Source organism: Saimiri boliviensis, chromosome 12 (genome assembly GCF_048565385.1).
Source record: "Saimiri boliviensis isolate mSaiBol1 chromosome 12, mSaiBol1.pri, whole genome shotgun sequence".
In the NCBI taxonomy this organism is placed as follows: domain Eukaryota; kingdom Metazoa; phylum Chordata; class Mammalia; order Primates; family Cebidae; genus Saimiri; species Saimiri boliviensis.
Genome location: NC_133460.1, coordinates 53,588,377 through 53,613,377, shown reverse-complemented (window position 1 = coordinate 53,613,377; position 25,001 = coordinate 53,588,377). Strand labels below are relative to the sequence as shown.

The following is a 25,001-nucleotide window of genomic DNA, read 5'->3' as shown; positions in this document are numbered from 1 at the left end:
ATGGAATAGTCCTATAAATAACAAACATAGATGATCCTGTGTCATGAAGAAAATTGAATTATATTCACGAAACTGATGAAGAAAAAAGAGCTACATCAATATTTGAAAGAGGAAAATTTAAAGAAGGGTTCACTTCTGCAATCAACAACTATAGATAAATGATACATTCAAAAACTAAGTTTCAATAATACTAACAGCAGTGCTATATTTATCTAAATGAAAAAAAAATCTACATTTATCACTATTGCCAATACAAGGATGCAATGTGAGATATTCCTCAATAACATGGAAATAACAGATATTAATACTGCCTTTTAGTCGATCATCAAACCACTAAGTAGAATCAAATATGGAATACGGCCTTTCTGAATATATTAACAAATCTACAAAAGGATTATGTTGGGGGTTAGGGTAGTGTTGGTACATTATGAAAGAGAAACAAAAGCAAATGTTAGTGCTACTATTTTTTATTTTAAGAGACAGGGTCTCATTCTCTCAATCAGGCTGGAGCACAGTGGTGCAATCATTGGGTCACTGCAGGCTCAACCTACTGAACACAAGGGATCCTCCCACCTCAGCCTCCCAAGTAGCTAGGACCTCAGGTACAAGCCACCAGGTCTAAATATTATTATTGTTGTTTTGGTAGAGACAGGGACTTGTTATGCTGACCAGGCTGGTCTTGAATTCTTGGCCTTGAGGATCCTCCCACCTTGGCCTCCCAAAGTGCTGGAATTATAAGCATGAACCACTGCATCCTGCCAACACTACTTATTAAAGAAGTGCTTAGGAAACCTTTTGTCTATGAATTTTAATTTTTCAGGTCCCTATTAGTGAGATAAATGTATTATATTCAGATTGATTCACTGATTGATTGAGACTTGAGTCCTGCTCTATTGCCCAGGCTGGATTGCACTGGCACAATCTTGGCTCATTGCAACCTCCGCCTCCCGGGTTCAAGCAATTCTTGTGCCTCAGTCTTCTGAGCAACTGGGATTACAGGCACCAGCAACCCACACCTGGCTACTTTTTGTATTTTTAGTAGAGGTGAGATTTCACCATTTTGGCCATGCTGGTCTCAAACTCCTGACCTTAAGTGATCTGCCCACTTCAGCCTGCCAAAGTGCTAGGATTACAGGCATAAGCCACCATTCCCAACCTCATATGTATTTAAAGACTGATTTATTCACGTCCCCTTATCCTGATTCTATAGTCACCATTACATTCTAATGCAAGTTTGCCTAAAGAAAGAGATATTTTTTTTTTTGAGACGGAGTTTCACTCTTGTTACCCAGGCTGGAGTGCAATGGCGCGATCTCGGCTCACCGCAACCTCCACCTCCTGGGTTCAAGCAATTCTCCTGCCTCAGCCTCCTGAGTAGCTGGGATTATAGGCACGTGCCACCATGCCCAGCTAATTTTTTTGTATTTTTAGTAGAGACGGGGTTTCACCATGTTGACCAGGATGGTCTCGATCTCTCGACCTCATGATCCACCCGCCTTGGCCTCCCAAAGTGCTGGGATTACAAGCTTGAGCCACCGCGCCCGGCCTCTAAAGAAAGAGATATGCGGATTAAGTAGACACAAATATTTGGGCCCATGTGAGAACTATATTTCCTACTATAAATAAATAAGCTGGCCAGTGGCTCAGGCCTGTAATCCCAGCACTTTGGGAGGCTGAAGGTGGGCAGATCATGCTGTCAAGAAATTGAGACCTTGGTGAAACCTCTCTACTGAAAAACAGAAAAATTAGCTGGATGTGGTGGCGTGCGCCTGTAGTCTCAGCTACTCTAGAGGCTGAGGCAAAAGAATTGCTTGAACCTGGGAGGCAGGGGTTGCAGTGAGCCGAGATTGCACCACTGCACTCCAGCCTGGTGCCTGGCAACACAGGGAGACTCTGTCTCAAAAAATAATAATAATAAAATAAATAAATTAATAAATTAATAAATAAGGCAATCTACTGGTTTATGTAATCATTCTCTTGGAACTTGGTAACTGGAATCATTCTTGCCTCCTTTCCTTCTCTCATATCCAACTGCCAGCCCAACAAAAAAAATTTTGGAGCTCTTCTTCAAAATATATCCAGAATCTGAACCATCTTTAACATGTCCACCTTAAGTTTAAGCTAACATCATCTTTTATGTGGGCAGCCTCTTAATTGTTCCCCATGCTTCAATTCTTGCCCAACCACCATCTATTTTATATAGCAGCCACATCTTAGAGACCTGGCTCACAGCTGCCTATTAGAACTCATCTCCTTCCACCCGCCTTGCTGTGTCTCACTGCCCTCCTCGCTCTGTTGCAAACACACCAGGCATAGTCCCTTCTCAAGGCCTCTGCGCTTGTCCCCTCTGCTTGAAATATGCTTTCCCCAAACAGCTTTTTTCTTCATTTACTTCAGGCCTCTTCTGAATGTCAACTTACCATCAAGCCATTGCCTACTATTTATCCCTACTATATATAGAGAAGTGGTAGAATTAAAAGCTTAGAGGCAGCCTAAAGAAATGAAAATTGATGTTCCTTTAAATATATACATATATCTATGTATATATATATTTTTTTAAATAAAATGAGATGGGGTCTTACTATGTTGAACAGGCTAGTCATAAACTCTTGGCCTCAAGCAATCTTCCCATCTCAGCCTCCCAAAGTGCTGGGATTACAGGTATGAGCCATCGCGCCGAGTCAAAAATTGATGTTCATACAAAAACTTATGTGCAAATATTCACAGCAGTTTTATCTATAATAACACCAATCTAGAAACAACCAAGATATCTTTCAATAGATGAACAGAGGGAAGTGGGTAGGCAACATGAAAGATCATTGAGGTGACAGATATATTTGGAGTCTCAACTATATCAGTATCAACATGATGGTTCTGATACGGTTCTACAGTTTTGCAAGAAGTCACCTCAAGGGAAACTCAGCAAAAATTACGTGACATTTCTCTATATATAACTGCATGTAAATCTACAAATTATCTCAATATAAAAAAGATTAATTAAAAAAAGCCTAGACACAAGCCAGTCTGATGGATTCAAAATCCTGGGTCTGCTACTTATTAGCTGTGAAACTTGAAGAAAGTTAATACCTCTGTGCCTCTGATTCCTCATTAAAAAAACAGAATAACAGCACCAATCTAATAAGGTTTGAGGTAAAGGAATTACTATATATAAAGATCTTAGAATGGTATGTGGCCCAGAGTAAGTATCATATAAGTATTAGCTATTATTGTTAATAATTTTAGAGAATAATGTCTGCTATATTGTCTATTTTAACATATGCTCCCGATTCACAGTTTTATTCTTAATGAGTATAACACTATCTGGTACATAATAAGCACTGGATAAATATTTGTTGAATGAAAAAATGAAAGCCCCTGACAGATGAATTTGCTTTTAGTGTACTGACAGACTCATTCTTCTGAATATCCAAGTTTGAGAATATTAGAGTGAAACTATTTTTCCTTTTATATTTGTATAACTAATTACGGCATACCACAAAAATTTTCTGTATTAGACAGTTCCTGCTCCTCTTCTGTTCATGAAAACTTTCTTAGCTCAAAGTCTACTAATATTATACCTAAGAAAGAACTGACAGATTTTAAAAAACCTCTTCCTTCTCTACTCCCATGACAGATATGAATTATGGTAATGAGACCACTTGACTAAAGAATATGCAAGTGTCTGCAAATAATTCTAACCATCTTTTTCATGCATATAAAAATTCCTCAGAATTCTTAAAATTGGGATAGTTTGTTGCAAGTTATAACATCACTATATTAAACTATTATCATGTGTTGAATCTCAAGTTGATTCTAGGTAACACAATTTAATGCTGTAAGAGACAAAGTCAATGCAATAATGCATTTCATAATTAGCACAAAATCAGTTTCCTCATTGAATAGCTTGAATAATATTCAACTAAGAAGATTTGCTAAGTGTCTTTCATGATTCTTCACTATCAGTCTACTTGAAGATGCTTTTCCACCCACATTCTCTGTAACTTTAGGACAATTTATCTAAACTTTTTGATTGGCAATCATTTCAATGTCCAAAAATTTCCAAAAATAAAAACACAGAAAATACCTTTATCAACTTTCATCTGCTGTCACATTTTAATCTCATTTTCTTTATCATCTATGTTCAGTTGCATTCTCTCTGTTTCTGTATGTGTGTATAATTCTTTTGTGATTGAGTTGAGATGCACTCTGGGCCAGAAACTGCATAGATGATGTTGTGTCCTTCTCAGAAACAGATAAACACATAAGGAGGCAAACAATGATCATTTGACCCTCACTGGAAGTAATAATTGTGATCACCCTGCCAATGTGTTGTCTTGATTTCTCCACTGCATTGTTGCTGTTTTTCTCTTCTCCCATACTGCATTTTAAGACCATGTAAATATTCTGTTCTTCATCAACATATCTGTCCTCTTAGATGTTACAACCATTGATGATTTTTGCCTGATCTAATCTTTACTATGATGACTGCAAAATTATGTTTCCTTGTTTTGTTTTTTCCCAATTCTACCACAACCTCCATATCTGCTGGTCCACTTTCAGCATTCCATTGTAAGCAAAATGTCTTCCTTTTCTATCCATCCACCCATCAGTGACTGAAATGGTCTCATAAAGTCCTTTCTTTCCAACAGCCTATAATTCATTACTGTATTTAATTATTTGATGCTCAAATTTTCCTACATTTGACCAGTGGGGAACTCTTCAAGCTAGATTCTATATACTTCCAACAAACAACGTATCTAAATTTTTAGCATTTCCTTACTTTTTGGCATCACAACATGTTCCAAGTTCATCTTGTAACTACCCTGTCCAGTACTGAAGCCAGCCATCTGAGTGAAGAGCCTTGATTTTAGTAGGCATTAGGAATTGAACTGTGTTCCTTGAAAAGTCATAATCAGGTACTAATTCTGTGAATGTGAGCTTATTTCGAAACATGGTCTTTGGAAGTTAAGATAAGGTCACAATGAATTACAGTGGGCCCTAATGAGTGGATTACTCTGATAAAAAGAATAAAATTTGGACAGATAAACACAGGGTGAAGTTCATATGACAACAAAGGCAGATATTGAAGTTATACTGTCACAAACCATCAAACTCCAAGGATTATGTGCAACCACCAGAAGCTAGGAGAGAGGCATGGACAGGTTCTCCTTCTGCCTCCCCAAGAAGGAACCAACCCCACAAACACCTTTGGTTTGGAGTTCTGGTCTCCTGAACTATGAAAGAATAAATTTCGGTTGTTTCAACTTTGTGGTAATTTGTTATACCAGCCTTAGGAAACTAACAGTGCGAAATAATGCTAGGTGTGTCACTACTCCTTGTGTGACTCTGCTACTTTGCTCTTTCAGCAATAAAGCTAAGAAACATATGAATGTCTCTTCACACATATAAACACATATACAAAAATACATGCACACTTATCAACAAATAATACACACAGAGAAATGTCCATATGTATAGACACCTCCAATCTAATTCATCTTCACAGAGTTCTTACCTGTCTTCCTCCAGTCTATATGTTTGCCCCTTCTTCCATAGCGAGAACCCAGGCTCATTCATTTGCTCAAAATAGTCACTGATTTAGTTTGCCCATACCATTAAAATAAACCTACAAAAACGAGTTCAGGATTTGTTTGCAATTCTTCATTTCTCTCCCACCCACCTCAAGCTAAGGACATACAGTTGAATCTGGTATTCATAAATTAGTCCTTCCTTCTTCCTTCATTTCTTTCCCCTTCATTCCCCTTCAGTATGGATATAGTATTCATTTTACTTTAAAATAACTTTATCAATGAAAACACATAGTTACAGAGAGGGGAACATCACACATCGGGACCTGTCGGGGGATACGGAGCTAGGGAAGGCACAGCACTAGGAGAAATACGTAATGTAGACGACAGGTTGATGGGTGCAGCAAACCACCATGGCACATGTATATTTATGTAACAAACCTGCACATTCTGCACATGTATCCCAGAACTTAAAGTATAATAAAAATTAATTAATTAATTAAGTTCATTTGTTTGTTTCATTACAATATTAGGTCCCTTTTCCCACTGATATCATTTTTATTTAACTGTTTGAATATGTTGGACATTAACATGCTTTCAAAAGATGAAACTATGCCAAAAAAGTATACTCCAATATCCAAGTTTCACTCTCTCCCACATCCCTTCCACCGTACTTTCCCTTCCACCTCTTGTAACTAATTTTATTGTTTTCTGCTTTATCCTTCCTGAATATACACATTCTTTAATTTTCCCTTTTTCTTGTATGACAAGTAGCACTATGAGTGTTTGTTTCTGCTTTTTGTTTCATGTAATATTTCCTGGCAATTACTCCATATATTTATAAAAACAGATAGCTTTTATCAACATAATAGTCTATTGCATGTTCCAGAGTATATTCAAACAATCTTCTATGACTGATCATTTATATGGTTTCCAATATTTTGCAATTATTAATAATATTGCAGGAATAATATTGAAAAAATATTTTCAAAAGAAATGCAGACTGCATTTCTGAATTATACTAATTTCTATGTGTGCAGAGTTTTAAGTTTACTCTCACATATATTGGGGTGGTGGTGTAAAGGAACAGTTAATGGCATGAGCAAATGTTCATTATATATTAACAAAAATCATATTATGAAATATCATAGTATAATGCAAATTATATAAAAACTTATACAGACATACATGCACATAAAATGAACATATATAGGATGATGAGTTATTTGAATATTCTCTATACTTTTCTCTATTTCTCCAAAAAGAAAAACATATTATATTTACAAACAAAAACGGAGACTTCTATTTCCTTCTATAGTTCCCAAAAAAGAAAAATAATACATTATATTCACAAACAAGAACAGAGACTTCTATTTCTGACTAAATAGGCACCCTAACACATGCCTTTTGCTAAAAACAACAACAAATGCTGGGTTAAAATAAAAAGAAAACAAAAGAATCTTTTTTTGAACTATATTCCTAAATTGACACAGAATACTCAAAAGGTCAAAACAAAGTAAAAATGGAAATGGAAATACAGGGGGTTAGGTAAACACTCAGATGTCTTTCATTTTAAGGGATATGCCAAGCCCTGTGCATTGAGCTTCAGTTTTCACAGCCATGTACAGAACTGGCAGTGATACACTAGAGCCAGCTCGAGAAAGCTAACTGTGCATATCTTTTTCCAACTTCACGTTCAGTGACTTCAGGTTGGTATCTTGAAATCAGCCATAGTGTGAAATTGAAAAATATGAGAAATAAGAATTTTTTTCTCCCCCCGGAGAGCCACTTTTGAAATATTTACCTGGATACTACTGAACCCAAGGTTTAGGGGATAAATTCTAGGGTATATTAAAGATAAGCAGTCTAATTTGACTCTCTACATAAAATTGGGACCCTAAATAGCTACAGACATGTTTAGTATAAGAGTTGAATAGAATGATGTCGACTCTACAGAAGGAATAAGCAAGGAAACTAACCTCTTTCAAACTTGATGCTGGGTGGAGGTAAATACATTTGCCCTGAAAATTTAACCACAAGCCCACCCTTATGAAAGTTTATGGATCTGGAACTCATGCTACCTATGCAGCCCACAAAACTTTAAGCCCAACATTTATTTGAAAGTGTTCCCAGGTTGGAGGAGGGAAAGCGGCGAGTAAGATGGAAGATGAGGAGGTCGCTGAGAGCTGGGAAGAGGCGGCAGACAGCGGGGTCCCATACCCCAACTTTTCAGCCAGAGGCTCACACAAGCACATTCATAGCAAGGTTAAGGGCATCAGCAGCCAGTGAAGCTGAGCTTCCTCGAATGGAAATAGACAGACGGTTGGAAAAAAAACTGAAGATCACACAAAAAGAGAGCAGGAAATCCAAATCTCCTCCCAAAGTGCCCATTGTGATTCAGGACGATAGCCTTCCCGCGGGACCCCCTCCACAGATCCGAATCCTCAAGAGGCCCACCAGCAACGGTGTGGTCAACAGCCCCAACTCCACCAGCAGGCCCGCCCTTCCGGTCAAGTCCCTAGCACAGCGGGAGGCTGAGTACGCTGAGGCCCGGAAGCGGATCCTGGGCAGCGCCAGCCCGGAGGAGGAGCAGGAGAAACCCATCCTTGACAGGCCAACCAGGATCTCCCAACCTGAAGACAGCAGGCAGCCCAATAATGTGATCAGACAGCCTTTGGGTCCTGATGGGTCACAAGGCTTCAAACAGAGCAGATAAATGCAGGCAAGAAAAGATGCCACCATTGCCGCCGTCACCGCCTCCTGGGTCGTCTGCCACGGGTTGCACTGCCGTGGCAGACAGCTGGACTTGAGCAGAGGGAACGACCTGACTTACTTGCACTGTGATCCCCCTTGCTCCGCCCACTGTGACCTTGAACCCCATGCACTGTGACCTCCCCCCTTCTCCCCCTTCCCACTGTGATTGGCACGTCGACAAGGGCTGTCCCAAGTCAATGGAAAGGGAAAGGGTGGGGGTTAGGGGAAGGTTGGGGGGACCCACCAAGGACTCAGAGTAGAGAGTCAGACAGTGCCACTTGGCCACTTGGGGTAAAGCCAGTGCCAGCAATAACAGTTTATCATGCTCATTAATTTGGGATTTCAAAACACAAATGAGAACTCACACCCACCTACCCCCAAGTGCATGTCTTCATCACTTAAAAAGTAAGTTCCATTTTAAAATATCTTTTCTTTTTTTTTTTCTTCCTATTTTTATTTGTTTATACAAATATCCGATTTGCAAGAAAAAGTGCATGGGAGGGGTTTTAGTGGTTTAATGAATTTTTAATTGAGAAAGGGTAGTTTGGTAGTCTACTTAAAAATGTTTCTGGGAAATTCACTAGAAACATTAACCAATAGGATTTTGGTGAGCTTAGCTTCTGTATTCCTACTGCCGCCCGGAAAAGGGGCAGGGCTCTGCAGCCTCCAGGACAGATGAGCACCCCATGCCTATACCTCCCTCCCCGAGCTAAGTCCCAGGGCATCTGGGCCTTGCCTGGAGACTGGGCTAGCTCTGTAGGCTCAGAGAGCCTGGGGAGGGTGCCAACCCCACCTCTAGTATTTTGGGAGATAGGGCAAGTGAACAGACTTCCCCTTCCCATACCCCTCAGGGTGGTTCCCTGCCAGCCAGGCTTACTGCTTCTAGAAGAGAGCAGAGTGCCAGGGAGTAAGACTGCATCACTGGGGTTAGCAGTGAAGGAGAGGAGACTTGTTTAGTATTTTGCCATCAGCACAAGGAAAACCAGGAGAGAGTCTGGCTCCGGGACCCTAAGCCTTCTGCCTCGTATGGTCAGAAGGTGGATAGGTCTTCCCACTCCAGCATGGCTTGAACTCTTAAGGGTCTGTGGTGCTCCATCTCCATTGCTGGCCCCAGCTCAGTCACTATACCTGGTACATTTCCTGTGTGCAATCAGTACCTTGAAGGCAGAGCATTCTGAATAAAGTTGGAAAAAGAACAGCTTTGCTTTGCAAAGATTGATGACAGACTGTTTTCTCAGAGGCCTAGGCTATCCATCACCCCTTTTTCCAGAGTGAGGGCCTGGAATGAAGGCAGTTTCTCCTCTGTCCCTGGAGCCGGGGGTTTGCTTTGGCTCCTTGAGGTGGAAGAGGCTAAGAGGGCAGCTGCCCAGAGCAGCTCTGTGTGGACCTGGCTCCTCTCGGGCTTCCTGATCCCTTCCGTTGCACTGCGCCTTATCCCTCAGCCAGCCAGACGGCCTCCCCACTCCTGACCAGCAGATAAGTTTCGGAGTGGTTGGTGTGGTTTTGTGATTAGGGTAGCATGTGGTGGCCAAGGTGGCAAGCCGAGTCTCACAGGCTCACTCCACCGTTGGTTCCCTGTGGGAATGGTAGGCCAGGCCCAGAAAGCCATGCCCCACCATGTCCTCCCCTCCGAGGAAGGGCCAGCTGCCAGCTGAGTTAGCAGCTAGTCCACAGCACAGCCTTCTGCCTGTGTGAAGCCAGCCATTCCCTGTGAGCAGAGCTGGAGCCAGAGCTTCAGTCAGTAAGAGGGAGGATTACCTTCAGGAGAAGGCAAGGAAGAAGTTGGCTGCTGTCTTTGTATTCCACTGCCCTAATGAAGTGTCCCCATTCTAAATGTATAGTGTCCAGCCTTCATCTAATAGTGGTTTCCCGCCCAGGGTGAGACTGTCCTTTCAACTGGACAAGGGCATAGAGATAGTTCAGGTGGGAAGGCCAGAAGTGCTCGCTGCCCAGCCATTGGGACCGCCTGTTCTTGCCCCACTACCCTCAAGTGGAGGCCAAAGTAAAGGGTGGCTGGTGGGTGTCTGTGGATTGAGGATGTGGCAGGGACTGGTCCTACCACCTCCCTCTGGCCAAAGATGAGCTTAGCCCGCTGTGTGCCTGTCAGCCACCCACCAGCAGTGATGCCCTGGGCTTCCCAAATGGAGAGGTGGCAGGCAACATTTTTAAAAAGAAAGAAAAAGGAAAATGTATTGTGTTGGGGGAGGCGGGAAGGGAGATGAGGAAACGGTTTGGATTTTGTGTGTGGGAGGGTATTTTTTTGGGGTAGTTGTCTATAACTTTCCTAAGTGCTTTTTTTCCTTTTCTTTTTTAAAGTAAGTTGCAGGCTTTGGCTTGGAAAACCCCAGGGGGATGGGGGGCAGAAACTTGAGGCTGCTGCCCCTTTATCTGCCTTCATGGTACTGTCCCCGTCCCCCAGTTCCTTCCTGACCCTATGGGCCAGGCCTCAGACCTTCCAGCTAACCGCTTCCCATGAGCCACTACTCTGATGTCAGCCTATAACCAAAGGAGCTGGGGGGGTCCAGGCCTGGTGACCAGCCTTTCTCAGCCCACTCAATCAGGGTGCTCCCCACCTGCAGGCAGGAGGCAACACCCTATCTGCTACCATCAGCCCCTTCCAGAGCCCACCTGCCCCACCCAGCCCTGCCCTGCCCTGCCCAGCCCAGCCATACCCTGCTCTGCCCCATCTGGGGGTGCCCTGCTCAGGGATGGGCTGGCAGAGCTGTACCCAGCCTCCCTGGTAAGCAGAGACTCAAGAAACCTCTGGGGTCCTGTTTTCTGGTCGTGTGATCCCAGGGGTGCACATGGGCCCCTTGGGTGTCTGAACAGAAGGGCATGGGAGGGAGGGCCGCACCCCTGCAGTCTTACTCTGCTGGTGTAGCGGGCAGCTGCCCACTCCCACCCCACCCTGCACCGCGGGCTCCTGAGTCGGCAGATTCAGCATTTTATAAATTGTATTTTAAATACATGTTTTAAACTTGGAAAAAAAAAAAAAAAAGAAAGTGTTCCCAGGTTGACAATATCCCCAGCCTTTTGGCAGATTCAAATACAATTACTCTCTTTGGAAACATATCTTCATCTCAGTCTCAGAAATCACCACAAATAACAAATACAAGCTAACCCACAGGAAAATAAGGCAGTTTGAGTTACAGCCAGTGGAAACAACAGATAGCAAAACCAGAACTGCATAAGCTTTAATTATTAGGCTATGCAAAAAATGGAAAATAAGTAAGTTTAATATATTTAAATAAATAAGATGATTGCATATATGACAATGAAATGAGTTTATTAAAATGATAAACTAATTTCAGGGGAAGAAATGAAAATGGAAGTAATGATTATTATATAAAATTCAATGTCAGGTAAACAGAATATGAGACACTGCTGAAGACACAATTAGCAGTATCAGAAGATAGATCTGAAGAAATTATCCAGAACATAGCAAATATGACCAAAAAAAAAGAAACTATATAAGAGGTTATGAGATGTGGTAGAACAGTTAGGGATACATATATGGTTAAGCCATAAAGAAAAGCATGGGAATTAAAATTTAGGATAATGGTTATCCCTGGGGTAAAGAGAGGCAGGAGAACATGAGGGACACACAGAGATGAAAATATTCTGGTAATTTATTATTATTATTATATTATTATTATTATTATTATTATTGAGATGGAGTTTCGCTCTTGTTGCCCAGGCTGGAGTGCAATGGCGTGATCTGGGCTCACTGCCACCTCCACCTCCCGGGTTCAAGCAGTTCTCCTGCCTCAGCCTCCTGAGTAGCTGGGATTACAGTAATGCACCACTACGGCCAGCTAATTTTGTATTTCTAGTAGAGACAGGGTTTCTCCACGTTGGTTAGGCTGGTCACAACCCTGGACCTCAGGTGATCCTCCCACCTTGGCCTCCCAAAGTGCTGGAATTACAGGCATGAGCCACTACGCCGGGTCATATTTTTTTCTTTAAACAGGTGTTTTAGTACACAGATTGTCTCTGTGTTTAAGTAAATTTTTCTTTTTTTATTTTTGAGATGGAGTTTCGCTCTTGTTACCCAGGTTGGAGTGCAATGGCACGATCTCGGCTCACCGCAACCTCCGCCTCCTAGGTTCAGGCAATTCTCCTGCCTCAGCCTCCTGAGTAGCTGGGATTACAGGAACGTGCCAATATGCCCAGCTAATTTTTTGTATTTTTAGTAGAGACGGGGTTTCACCACGTTGACCAGGATGGTCTCGATCTCTTGACCTCATGATCCACCCGCCTCGGCCTCCCAAAGTGCTAGGATTACAGGCTTGAGCCACCGCGCCTGGCTAAGTAAAATTTTCATTTGGAGATACTGCCAGCAGGTGGGGAGAGAAAAGGAAAGCCTGTCTGAGTCCCAGCCCTAAGTAATGCTACTGCCCTTGAGTCATCTTGGAGACCCTCTTCCCAACTGCCTGCCTGTTTGCATAGCACTGGCTCCCACACCCATGCTCTCTGGCACTGTAGCTGGATGGGTTATCGGTCGGCGAGGCACAGCACACAACCTAGTGGACCAGCTGATGGGAACAATATGTCTGTGGTGGTCAAATCCAGCCTTGTCCTCCACTTTGTCAAAGGGACAATTTCAAGAGTACCAGGAGCATATAATCAGAGCAGCCTTCCTCACAGAGGCTGTCCACTTGGCCGACACAACTGTCAAGTTTGAGATCTGGGGCAGTGCTGGAAAAGAGCAGTATTGCAGCCTGGCTGCCATGTGCTATGACATCACCAAAAAAGAAATATTTACACCAGCCAAGAAATGGGTGAAGGAGCTAAGAGGCAGGCCAGCCCCAACATCATCACTGTACTTGTGGGTAACAAGGCAGAACTGGCCAGCAAGAAACTCCTGGAATTCCAGGAAGCATAAGACTACGTGGATGACAAAAGTTGACTGTGGAGATGTCAGCAAAGATGCAATGAGCGTGAATGAAATTTTCATGGTGATAGCTAAGAAGATTCCAAGAATAAGTCCCAGAATGCACCTCATTCTCCAGGCTGAAACCGAGGTATGGACCTCCAGGAGAACCACCCAGCCAGCAAAAGCCAGTGCTGCAGCAACCAGGCCCCTCTTGCCTGCCCACTGCAATTACCTCCTCTGCTTGAAGGACTAGACTGGAATCCATTCTAACCAATCACACTCAGTAACTGGTGCCACCACTGGGGACAGGGTGAGGGGTCCATTATGATTTATTTCTCCATATAATTTTGATCATGGGCCAAAGTGAGTTATTCCACCTGCACCTTTCTGGACAAATACTAATTCAATTTTAAGTCTTAAGTCACTTTTAAAATGATACTGATTTTCTGCTCTTTCCAATTCCTCCCCTTTCTACTGCTCTCCTGTTTTTCCTTTGCTGGTAGCAGCCACATGCTCCTGTTCCCCCTCACCCTTGATTATGAGGACGACAGGGTTGGAGCAGCTACCTTTTCTTTGCCTCCTGCAGAACAGACTCAGCAAGAACATCCACATTCTTACTTTGTTTGGCATGGTCTTGAGTTCAGGTGATGGAGTAGGCCTTGGGTGATTGGGTAGCTAGGGAAAGAAGAGGCAGTTCTTCCTTCAGCTGGCTGTTATCAGGCTGCAGTTCCCTCTCCATTCCTAACTTCCAGCTGGGAAACCACAGAACTGCTGCAGCATTACTGTGACAGCCACAAACCCATTGCCCGCAATTTCTCCACCCTCAATCACCCTGACCTCTGGCACTAAGCCCTGTTCTGACCAAATCACAATGATGATTACTGGGCAGCAGGTAGATAAAAGGGGAGTGGGAGGGTATGGAGCTGACTTTTTCTATATTTTATGTTTTCTTCAACATGTAATTTATCAGCATCTTGTCAATATAGTCAGCCCATTGATTGACCTCAAATTAAATACGTTTTTAATTTGGAATTTTATATATACAGAAAAATTACAAGTATAATATACAGATCTCCCATGTACCCCTCATCCAGTTTGTTCTAATATCAGTATTTTAGCATCTTACATTAGTGTGGTACATTTGCCCAAACCAATGTTGATGGATCACTGACTAAAGTCAAGACTTTATGTAGATTTCATCAGTTTTCACACTAATATCCTATTTCTATTCTGGACCTGATCCAGGAAACCATGTAACATTTAGTTGTCATGACTCTTTAGTCTCCTCTTGTCAGTGACAAGTTCATAGTCTTTCTTCTGTTCATGACCTTGACAGTTTTCAGGAATGCTCAACTTATGTGGTGAATGTTCATCAGTTTGGATTTGTCTGATGTTTTCCTAACGATTAGACTGAAACTACAGGTTTAGGGAAAGAGTATCAGAGAGATGAAGTTTCCACCTCTTTACATGAACATGACTACCCATTTGTGATGTTAACCTTGATCACTTAGTTAACATAGTTGTTTACCAGCTTTCGCCAATGGAAATAGTCAAGTCAGTATTTCTCTCTTTTCCAAACTCAATTTTTGGAGATGATTCACTCAATCCAGCTCATACATTCAAGGAGAAGGGAAGTAGGATCCATCTTCTGGAGGGGGCAATAGGTTATTTGGAATTCGGTGATTTCTCTCTTCTCCTCCATTCATTTATTTATACAATTTATACATAACACTGTAAACTCATGTATATTTATTTAATAATTTATCCTTAACCCAATGCTACACGCTTTATTTTGTTGCTCTAATTATTCTGGCTATGGCCATTGGGAGTTCTTTCATGTTGGCTCAAGTGTCCCTTTTGGCATGCTTAATCTTTATTATTTTTAAGTAATCTCTTGCCTTCTGGCACTACAAGATATTCCACGCTTATGTTGTATTTTCCCTTCACCAGCCCCAGAATCAGTCATATTTAAAATGAGTCCTGAATCATTTTATTGGAGAATAGAATTTACAAACCGGGATGTGGACGTTGGATGTGTCTGTGGCTACTGGGGTATCACTGCTTCTAGGCCTTCTCATATAGCCTCTCAATAGCTAGGAAACATATGTATGTATACTAATGCATGTATACACATCTATCTATAATTATTTCTGCATTTATCCATCTACTTATATTAAACAAAATATGAGTAAATACTTATATCTCCAACTCTAATCCAGTACCACAGGTTTCATTCTAGCTCTCTCCTCGTGTTTATTTATCTGTAACATTCCTTTCTGACAGCAAGAAACCTAGCTTCCACCATTCATCATCCATTTACTTATTAGTTCAACCCTAGAATACATGTAAAGGGGTTCAGAACTGTTAACCCATACCCTTTTGAGAAACAAATTTACAAACTAGACTGGAGAGTGTTTTTATAGTGTTCCTTTGATTAAGTTTTACAATGTCCAGCTAAAACACCATTTTCCAAAGTTACTTAGGTCCGCTCCTTCCCCCCAACCCATTCAGTGAAGTTATGCCATAAATCTGTAATACAATTAGATTCATGTGTTACAGTTTGCACTCCATCCTGAAATCCCAACTTTAAAAAAATGCATAAATTAAAATTTAATCCTTTTTGATGTCTAATTCTTTGGGCTTTAACAAATGCATAGAATCAGGTATCCACTACCACAGTACTATACAAAACATTACCTCACCCTAAAACTTGCCTTTTATGTCCCCTTTGTAGTTAACCACCACTTTTCTTTTCTTTTTTTTTTGAGACAGAGTCTCACTCTGTTGCCTAGGCTGGAGTACAGCGGTGCAATCTCGGCTCACTGCAACCTCCGCCTCCCAGGTTTAAGCAATTATCCTGCCTCAGTCTCCCAAGCAGCTGGAACTACAGGCGTGTGCCACCATGCTTGGCTAATTTTTTGTATTTTTAGTAGAGACAGGGTTTCACCATGTTAGCCAGGATGGTCTCGATCTCCTGTCCTTGTGATTCACCCACCTTGGCCTACCAAAGTGCTGGGATTACAGACGTGAGCCACCCTGCCCGGCCAGTCAATCACTTTTCTTTCCCAACATTCGTAATTTCAATACCTGAAATAACTGAAAACTTAGGATGCAAAAATTAAAAATCATGAGTCTTCACAAAATAAAACCTAAAATGTCAGAAGAGTTACTACTTAACAGTTAAACTGTAGGAAGAGTTAATACTTAAAAGTTACTGAGTTCTAGACAGGAGAACAAACATCTAAATTCCTTAATTAACTTTTTCATGCTATTATTCCACAACATGCAAGATTATGAGATCAACTTAGAAGTTGTTCATGGTCAACAGAGTTGGATCCCAATCCTAAGCAACTATTTTCTGCATTTATAGAATATTTTCCAAGGATGGAACCTACAAGCTTTGCTTATGAAAATGTTTTGGATTGATTTAATAGTTTAAAACAAAACCCAAACTATTTATTAAAAACAAAACCACAGTGTAGTAACAACAACAACAAAAAAATAGAAAACTACTTTAGTCTATTCATTTTCCTGTATCAATTAAGTGATTAGTAGATCTTAATAGATGTGGTATGATAGCTGCCCAGTTTCATAGATTAAAGCACTCAATTTCAGAAGGACAGCTCCTCAAGTAGATTAATAGATAAGAGAAAAACAACAAAAATTTCCAGGTTGCCTATTTGTACTGCCTCTTTCCCCTTCCCAACCCCAATCACCAGAATATGGAAGTTTCCATTTTATTTACAATTAATAGTGTGCTAAGTCTACAGGTTTCACATATTACAGGTTTTGAGAATCATGTCCCAAAAGGCGGTATTATCTGAGGGAGGTAGTTTATTATGTAGGCTAAGCAATATAGTCTACTTGCTGGCAGTATCATCATCAGTAAAGAACTTTTAAGATTTTAGCTTCCTCCCCCTGGTGGTAGTGTCTGGGGTGATAACTTTTAAAAAATAGATAGCATCTTAAGATTTATAGCTTCTATATTCAAATATAGGTAAGTAATTTGGGGATAGAAGTAGATCTAAATGAAAGAGAAGCAGATTTAAAAACTCTTCCACTTGCCATCTATAGTTCTCTTTTTTTCTAAAATGCAATTACAACCATTACATCATTGTAAATTACATGCTGAGGTTATCTCAGTAGGTATCTGCCAAATGTAAAACTTACAGAAGGTCTTCAATGTAATGATGTTTTATCATTTTAATTACAAACTCTTTAAAAAACTCCCTAAAGTGTACCAATTGGGGTGGTCTAAATTAACAGTATCTCGGTAGCCCAAGGGTAGCAAAAATAGATTGAACTACAAAATTTCATCATACTTATAGCAGCTGTCTTCCTGCCTCTAGGAAGCTAAGTATTTAACAAAGCAGACAGCTTGGCATTGGCATCTGATTAGCAGTGTGTGTATTGTCAGATAGAATGTGCTTGGCTCTTTTGTTCCAGGGTTTGATTAGAAATCTGGAGAGCAGAGGCATCATGTAACTTTATTTTTAAAGCTTCTGAAAGGTAAATAAAGTGTGATGGTTCCTCTGGTATTGTACCCGAAAGACTGATTGACGCTTTTCTAGTAATATCCTTCATCACACCCTAAAAAATTTAAATAAGGAATATTGGGGTGGGGGAAGTACTTCGAAGTTTGAAATAGACCATTCTTAAAATCACTTTAAATACTGTACATACCAAAAATATTTCTGCAATAGAGTGCTTTGCATATTGAATCTTGTACTAAAATACTGTTAATTGTTGGGGACGAAGAATGGTCATTTTAGAATGTGTAAATACAAGACTCTATTTCTAAATATATGAATAGTCTAAATGAAGATTCAGAATTTTTTTTTCCCCAAAACTACGTGAAAGCTTTCTGGAAAAATAACACTGTCTCATAAGAATAATATTATTTTGATAAAGGTACCCAAACATTAAACTGTAACAGGGTAAGTCTCATTAACTTTTCCTCACAAATTTCTTTGAAAATTTATTACAAATGATTTTGCTTACTGGCAGAGTTCAAAATCAGTAGAGTCCATGCAAACAATCTACTTCAATGAGAAGTACATTCTTTTACTCTATCAAATCCATCGGAGGTAATCAGACTGGATGTTTTATTCAACAGGGCTGAAGAAAATTGTTCTACAATAGGTTAATTCAAAATGGCAGCATAGAAAATGCATCTGTCAGTGGGATCAAATTACAGGGCAAGCTCCTCTCAATGCTTAGAAAAACAAGTCTGCAGTTCTACAGATTATGTGCCTGTGTGTGTTTAAAGGGGTGGGAAAGGAGCTAAATATCTGAGCTAACCTCCAATTAAAGTCAATCATAAAAACAGCCAATTTAATGAGTGCGGATTTCTTTGGGTAATTATAACACCAACCACTTTTTTCTCTTTTAAATCTGTAATTCTGCCTTCTTGTTATTGCTTGCTTTGTCATTAATCGCCTCAGGACCTTGATTTCCTAGCAACAGACTGCCACCAAACATTTGGCTCCTGTTCAACATTTTCTTTGTGAAAAATGGCACTGCTGTTGCCGCCTGGGCTGCTGCAGCTAGACTGGCTGTGTAAGTGCTCTAATAATGTATTCCACTGGAAAAAAAAAATCACATGATACAGGGTGCAATGATTGAGCTCAGTTAATTACTGAGCTGGAAGTTCATCTACAATCTAAAAGCTGTGTTGCAGGAAAGGGGACTAAGGATTGAAAAGGTGTTCCTTCTATTATCAGTAAATTGCAGGTAACAATATACAAAGAAACATTTTATTTTGGGGTGTACAAGTTTCTGTTTAAGTTTCTTTAGGAAAGAGTGAAAAAGGCCAATGTTCCAAAAATGTTGCCCGATGAAATTTTCCTCAGCCCCAAACACACAAAAGATTCACAAAATAGTTTGCTAAAATTTTAAAAAGCAAAATAACCTATGTATCTTTTAGCTGTTTCTTTCCTACTTAAGGCAAAAATTATTTGTATATATAGGTATGTTATGAGATAACAGAATGAGGTTTTCATTCATTACATGAACACCCAACACTAAGAATATAGAATTCAAAATATGTTTTGATATATTGTGCACAAAAGTAAATATTTAATAATCTATAGTAAGATAAAAAGTATACTTACCACTATTTTTGAAATGATTTAAGTGGTACTGAAGGAGTCAGGCCTCATGATTGGAAACCCAGGAATAAAATAGACATTTTGCTTTTTTTTTTTTTTTTAAATAAGTAGATTTACTGAGATTCTCCATGCCTTAGAAATACTACCACCTCCCAGAAATGAGAGTTATGGAAATTAACATAGCATGTCAGATATGGTTCACTGATGCCTTTGCTTTAGTGCTCAGAAATAAGGCTTTGTAAGACTGGCATGTTTCAGGATTGCTGTCAGGATATGATAATTTAATATACCCAGGAGTACACTAAGAATTATGGAAGCATCTGTGAAACTAATAACCCAGTGGACATACTGATTTTTACCAATCTGTCTACATACTATATAAAAAACTTCCTACAAAGTATTATCCCAATTCAGTTCATCTGAGGATGTGAAAATACTACAGTTTACCTTAAAACAACACAATCACAACCCTGACAGACTGAAATAAAAATGAAATTAGGGAATATCTATAAAGGAAAACTAAGCCTTAAAAAAACTTCAGTTATATTCAAGTAGTAAAAATGTATAATTTTTGAAAAAGACAACAAAGGAATTAAAGACATTTGAATGAATTTAAATAATTCTGCTTATTGCTGGCACTAAGTCTGCAACATTTCACCAATGAGTCTGATTCTCCACTTTAATTTTATAAAAACAAATTCTCAATTGATGTAAGAAAGCAAATATGTATTTACAATGAGAAAAGTTTTAGAAACAGGGCTCAAAACTTGCATATGATTTAAAACTACCACAAGAAGCCTATCAGTCTACCAGGAAAACATCAGTTTACTTTAGTAAGTAAAATATTTTAAAGATTTAATTTAGCTTATTGTAGTTTTCATGTTAAAAAAAGTTAAACTTAAAAAAACCAACATATTTGTGAAAAAATTATTGAGAATAATAAAATATATAATGCTCATTTACTTTATTATATATGTGCCTTTCTGGAAAAGATGAAATAAAATATTTTTGGTGGACTATTCTATATTTGATATTTTATTTCATTTTTACTATTTCTGTCATGTCCCTTAAATAGTATTAATACAATATAATCTTAAATAATCTTGTTATTTATAGAATGAAGACCGAAACAGATACTTTGAAAGGTGAATACAAAAAATGATTAGTTAGGATAGCAGAGCTGAACAGAGTTGAGAGACAGGATAGAAATTAGATGTTTGCAGTGAGGGTATGATAAGAAAAGATGGGAAAGTTACAGAGAAAAGCATCCATGGTTCCACAGTTGAAAAACAAAACGGAACAAAATCTTGTGTCAGAAATCTGTATACAGAATGAGATAAATAAAATTTTAAAAAGAAGCAAAATATTTTTCAGAATATCTTCAACTATTTAGGATTTACTAATATCCCTAACTAGTAAATCAGGACAACGTTAGTTAATATGAATGTGTTCTAGAAGTCTGGGGCTTCAAGAAGCTATTTCCAAGGTGAAGAAAGAAAACACATGATAGATTTAAGAGGTCAGAGCCAAAAGATCCCTATTATACAGATGAGAAACCAATATTGGTCTGAAAATGGGTAACAGGAAATATGGATTTATACAAGAACTTGCCTTCCTGCTAAGTACCAGAAAGGAAAAAGGTTGTTCTCTTGTTTTTTCATACTAATTTACCAATAGCTTTTTTAAGCTTCATGTACCATGTCATCTACCCAAATCAGAAAAAAAAAATCCTGCTATTTCAAAGAACTGACCCTCATGAACTTCAAATATGGTAGTATTAACGCGCGCGTGTGTGTGTGTGTGTGTGTGTGTGTACAAAAGCTTAAAAGACTGTAACACCTGCAATAAAGAAATAGGTAAGAGCAAGAGATCAAAGTAGACTTACTATGACTTCCACTACATGTCAACAAATAAAGACATAAATACATTATTTGTGTATTTAGGAACAATTGTATTGTTTGTAGTAATAATAGCTAGGCATCAATGAAACTATTATGAGAGATGTGGATATAAGATTAAATCCAGGGGGGATGGAGCATTACCGCTGATGAGTATAACATTTCCTTTTGTGGTGATGTGAACATTCTAAAATTAGATTACAGTGATGGTAGCAGAACTCTGTAAATACAATAACAGCCAAAGAATGATATTTTTTAAGTGGGTGAACTCAAGGGTACGTTAATGCCTCAATAAAGGCTGTTAAAAAAGATTAAATTCAACTTTATCTGAAAAGATAGAGACAAGAGAACATGCGGGGTAAATCATATTAAACTATATTCTATCATTATGTTCAGTAAATATGTTGGAATACAGATACCCTTCTGTAGACACGTGATTGTTTATGTCCAGTTTACACACAATTTCAAAGATATGACAACTAGCACATAAAAATGTACACTGCCATCCGAATGTTTATAAGTTTTTTCTCTCTTAAACATGTTTATTAAAGAGATTTAGTAAACATTTCATTTTCTCAAGCAACTGCTGATTTTACTTTATGTCTAAAATACATAAAGTAAACAGAAGTGAAAATATTTCAGTAGATGATTTGTTAATTCATTTGTGGCTCTGCATAAGTGCCTACTGTCTTAACAACTAAATGCTATACATATGCTTATTTTCTTACCATTCTGAGGCAATTAGCACATAGTGTGGTTTCCAATCCCACATAAAATTCCCAGACTTTGTTATAGTGCTACAAGTCCACAACACAAAATCTTCCAATCTCTTTAGGGCTCTAAGCTTCTATAACCAATACCATCCCAATTCTTCTTAAAAGGTTAGTCTATGTAATGAAAAATAATATTACTTTAATATTTCCAAAGGTTTCTTCTCAATCTTGGTAGAATTTAACTTTCGGTAGCTGCCAAAAATAAGACTTAAGAAAAATTACAGGAATAAAGGAGTACATTCCCCAATTTGGAGAAAGTCTTTCTGTATAAAAATCAACGTCACTCTAAAAAAAACTGATATTAGAATTTTACTTGCTGAGGAAAAAAAAATTCTAGAGAAATTAAAAATGAACAGGATTTCTATAATCGTACTTTTTCTTTTGTTTCTTTTTTTTTTTTTTTTGAGATGGAGTCTCACTCTGTCACCTAGGCAGGAATGCAATGGCATGATCTTGGCTCACTGCAACCCCTGCCTCCCAGGATCAAGCCATTCTCCTGCCTCAGCCTCTACAGTAGCTGGGATTACAGGCATGTGTCACCATACCCAGCCAATTTTTGTCTTTTTGTACAGATGGGCTTTCACCATGTTGGCCAGGCTGGTCTCAAACTCCTTACCCAAGTGATCTGTCCACCTTGGACTCCGAAAGTGCTGGGATTACAGGCCTGGCCTATAATCACTCTTGTTTGAAAATTTCTCCAGGAAAAATCAAAGATTCTCCAGACAAAGGTAGAGGTGATAACAGCAAATAATTGGTATAACTCACTGAACATCAATAACATGGAAAATTAAAAACATTAGAAACTGAACTCTAATACTAATGGTAAGAAACAGCATAATTAAGTCTTTTTTTGGTATGAGCATACCTTATTTTATTGCACTTCACAGATACCATGTTTTTTTTTACAAATAGAAAGTTTATGGCAAGCCTGCCTTAAGTAAGTCTATGGATATCATTATTTTCCAACAGAATGTGCTCACTTATATCTGTCATGTTTTGGTTAGTCTTTCAATATTTCAAACTTTTATTATATCTGTTATAGTGGTCACTGTTCTATGATATAATTATTGTAATTGTTTGGGAATGTCACCAACCACACCCATAGAAAATGGTGAACTTAACTGAAAAATGTCTTGTTTTCACTGCTCTCCCAGAGGGCCATCACCCCATCTCTCTACCTCTCCTAAGGCCTCCCTATTTCTTGAGACATAAAAATAGTCACATTAGGCCAATTAATAATCCTACAATGGTCTCTAAGTGTTCAAATGAAAGAAAGAGTTGCATGTCTTTCACTTTAAATCAAAAGCTAGAAATAATTGAGCTTAGTGAGGAAGGCATATTGAAAGGTGAGACAGGTTGAAAGCTTGACCTCTCACACCAAACAGGCAAGTTATCAATCAAAAGAAAACGTTCTTGAAGAAAATTAGAAGTGCTACTTCAGTGAACATATGAATGACAAGAAAGTGAAACAGACTTATTGCTGACATGGAGAAAGTTTCAATGCTCTGTGTAGAAGATCAAACCAGCCACGGCATTCTCTTAAGTCAAAGCTTAATCCCAAGCACAGTTGTAACTCTTCAATTCTATGAAGGCTGAGAGGTGAGGATGCTGTGCAAGAAAAGTCAGACTCTAAGAGAGGTTGGTCTGTGAGGCTGATGGAAAGAAGCAATCTCCATATCATAAAAGTGCAAGTTAAAATAGCAGGTGGTTATGAGTTATCCAGATCTTGGTAACATCATTAATGAAGTTGGCTACATTGAACAACAGATTTTCAACACAGACAAGAGTCTTCTACTGGTAGAAGATGCCATCCAAGACTTTTACAGCTAGAGAGAAGTCAATACCTGGCTTCGAAATTTCAAAGGATAGGATGACTCTTTTGTTAGTGGCTAATACAGCTGGTGGCTTTCAGTTGAAGCCAATGCTTATTTACCATTCTAAAAATCCTACAGCCCTTAAGAATTATACTAAATCTCCTCTGCTTGTGCTCTATCAATGGAATAACAAAGCCTGGATGAATGCACACCTGTTAGAGTATGATATGCTGAATAGTTTAAGCCTACTGTTGAGATCTACTGCTCAGAAGAGATTTTCTTTAAAATATTACTGCCCATAGACAATGCATCTGATAACCCAAGAGCTCTGATGGACACATACAAGGAGATGAACGTTGTCTTCTTTTTTTTTGAGATGGAGTTTCGCTCTTGTTACCCAGGCTGGAGCGCAATGGCATGATCTTGGCTCACCGCAACCTCCGCCTCCTGGGTTCAGGCAATTCTCCTGCCTCAGCCTCCTGAGTAGCTGGGATTACAGGCATGCACAACCATGCCCAGCTGATTTTTTTTATTTTTAGTAGAGACGGAGTTTCACCATGTTGACCAGGATGGTCTCGATCTCTTGACCTCATGATCCACCCGCCTCAGCCTCCCAAAGTGCTGGGATTACAGGCATCAGCCACCGCGCCCGGCATGAACGTTGTTTTCTTGGCTGCTAATACAACATTCATTCTGCAGCCCGTGGTTCAAGTACTAATGTTGACTTTAAAATCTTATTTAAGTAATATATTACATAATGCTATAGCTGCCATAGTGACTTCTCTGATTGGTCCAGGCAGAGTAAATTGAAAACCTCCTGAAAATAATCCATCATTCTAGTTATCATTAAGACCATTCATAGGCTGGGCATGGTGGCTCACACCTATAATCCCAGCACTTTGGTAGGCTGCAGTAGGAGGATCACTTGAGCCCAGGATTTTGAGACTAGCGTGCGCAATATGGTGAGACCTCATCTCTACGAAAATAAAATAAATGATGAGATGGGAGGATTGCTTGAGCCTGCCTGGGAGGTCGAGGCTGCACTGTGCTGTGATTGTGTCACTGCACTTCCCTGTCTGGGTGACAGGAGTAAGACCCTGTCTCAAAAAAAAAAAAAAAAAAAAAAAAAAAAAAGAAAAGAAAAAGGAAAAAAAAAACATTCATGACTCATGGGAGGTGTTCAAAATATTAACATTAACAGAAGTTTAGAAGAAGTGGATTCCAACCCTCATGGATGACTTCGAGGGC

The 25,001-nt window shown here is 39.4% G+C and overlaps 2 protein-coding genes across 9 annotated transcripts in view; one reads left to right on the top strand and one right to left on the bottom strand.

Moving 5' to 3' along the window:
* ADK (adenosine kinase) overlaps positions 1-25,001 on the bottom strand; it is a 582,906-nt gene that overhangs the window by 286,193 nt on the left and 271,712 nt on the right. The window lies entirely within an intron of this gene.
* LOC101044462 (SUZ RNA-binding domain-containing-like) lies at positions 7,671-8,424 on the top strand. 2 transcript variants are annotated; one of them, XM_010350481.3, is made up of 2 exons: positions 7,671-7,739; positions 7,890-8,424. In XM_010350481.3, the coding sequence occupies exons 1-2, from the start codon at positions 7,696-7,698 to the stop codon at positions 8,242-8,244; spliced, it is 399 nt and encodes a 132-aa protein (XP_010348783.1). In that variant the 5' UTR covers positions 7,671-7,695; the 3' UTR covers positions 8,245-8,424. The 2 variants fall into 2 exon arrangements, with proteins under 2 accessions (XP_010348783.1, XP_074238531.1); XM_074382430.1 differs by having other exon boundaries at positions 7,825-8,337.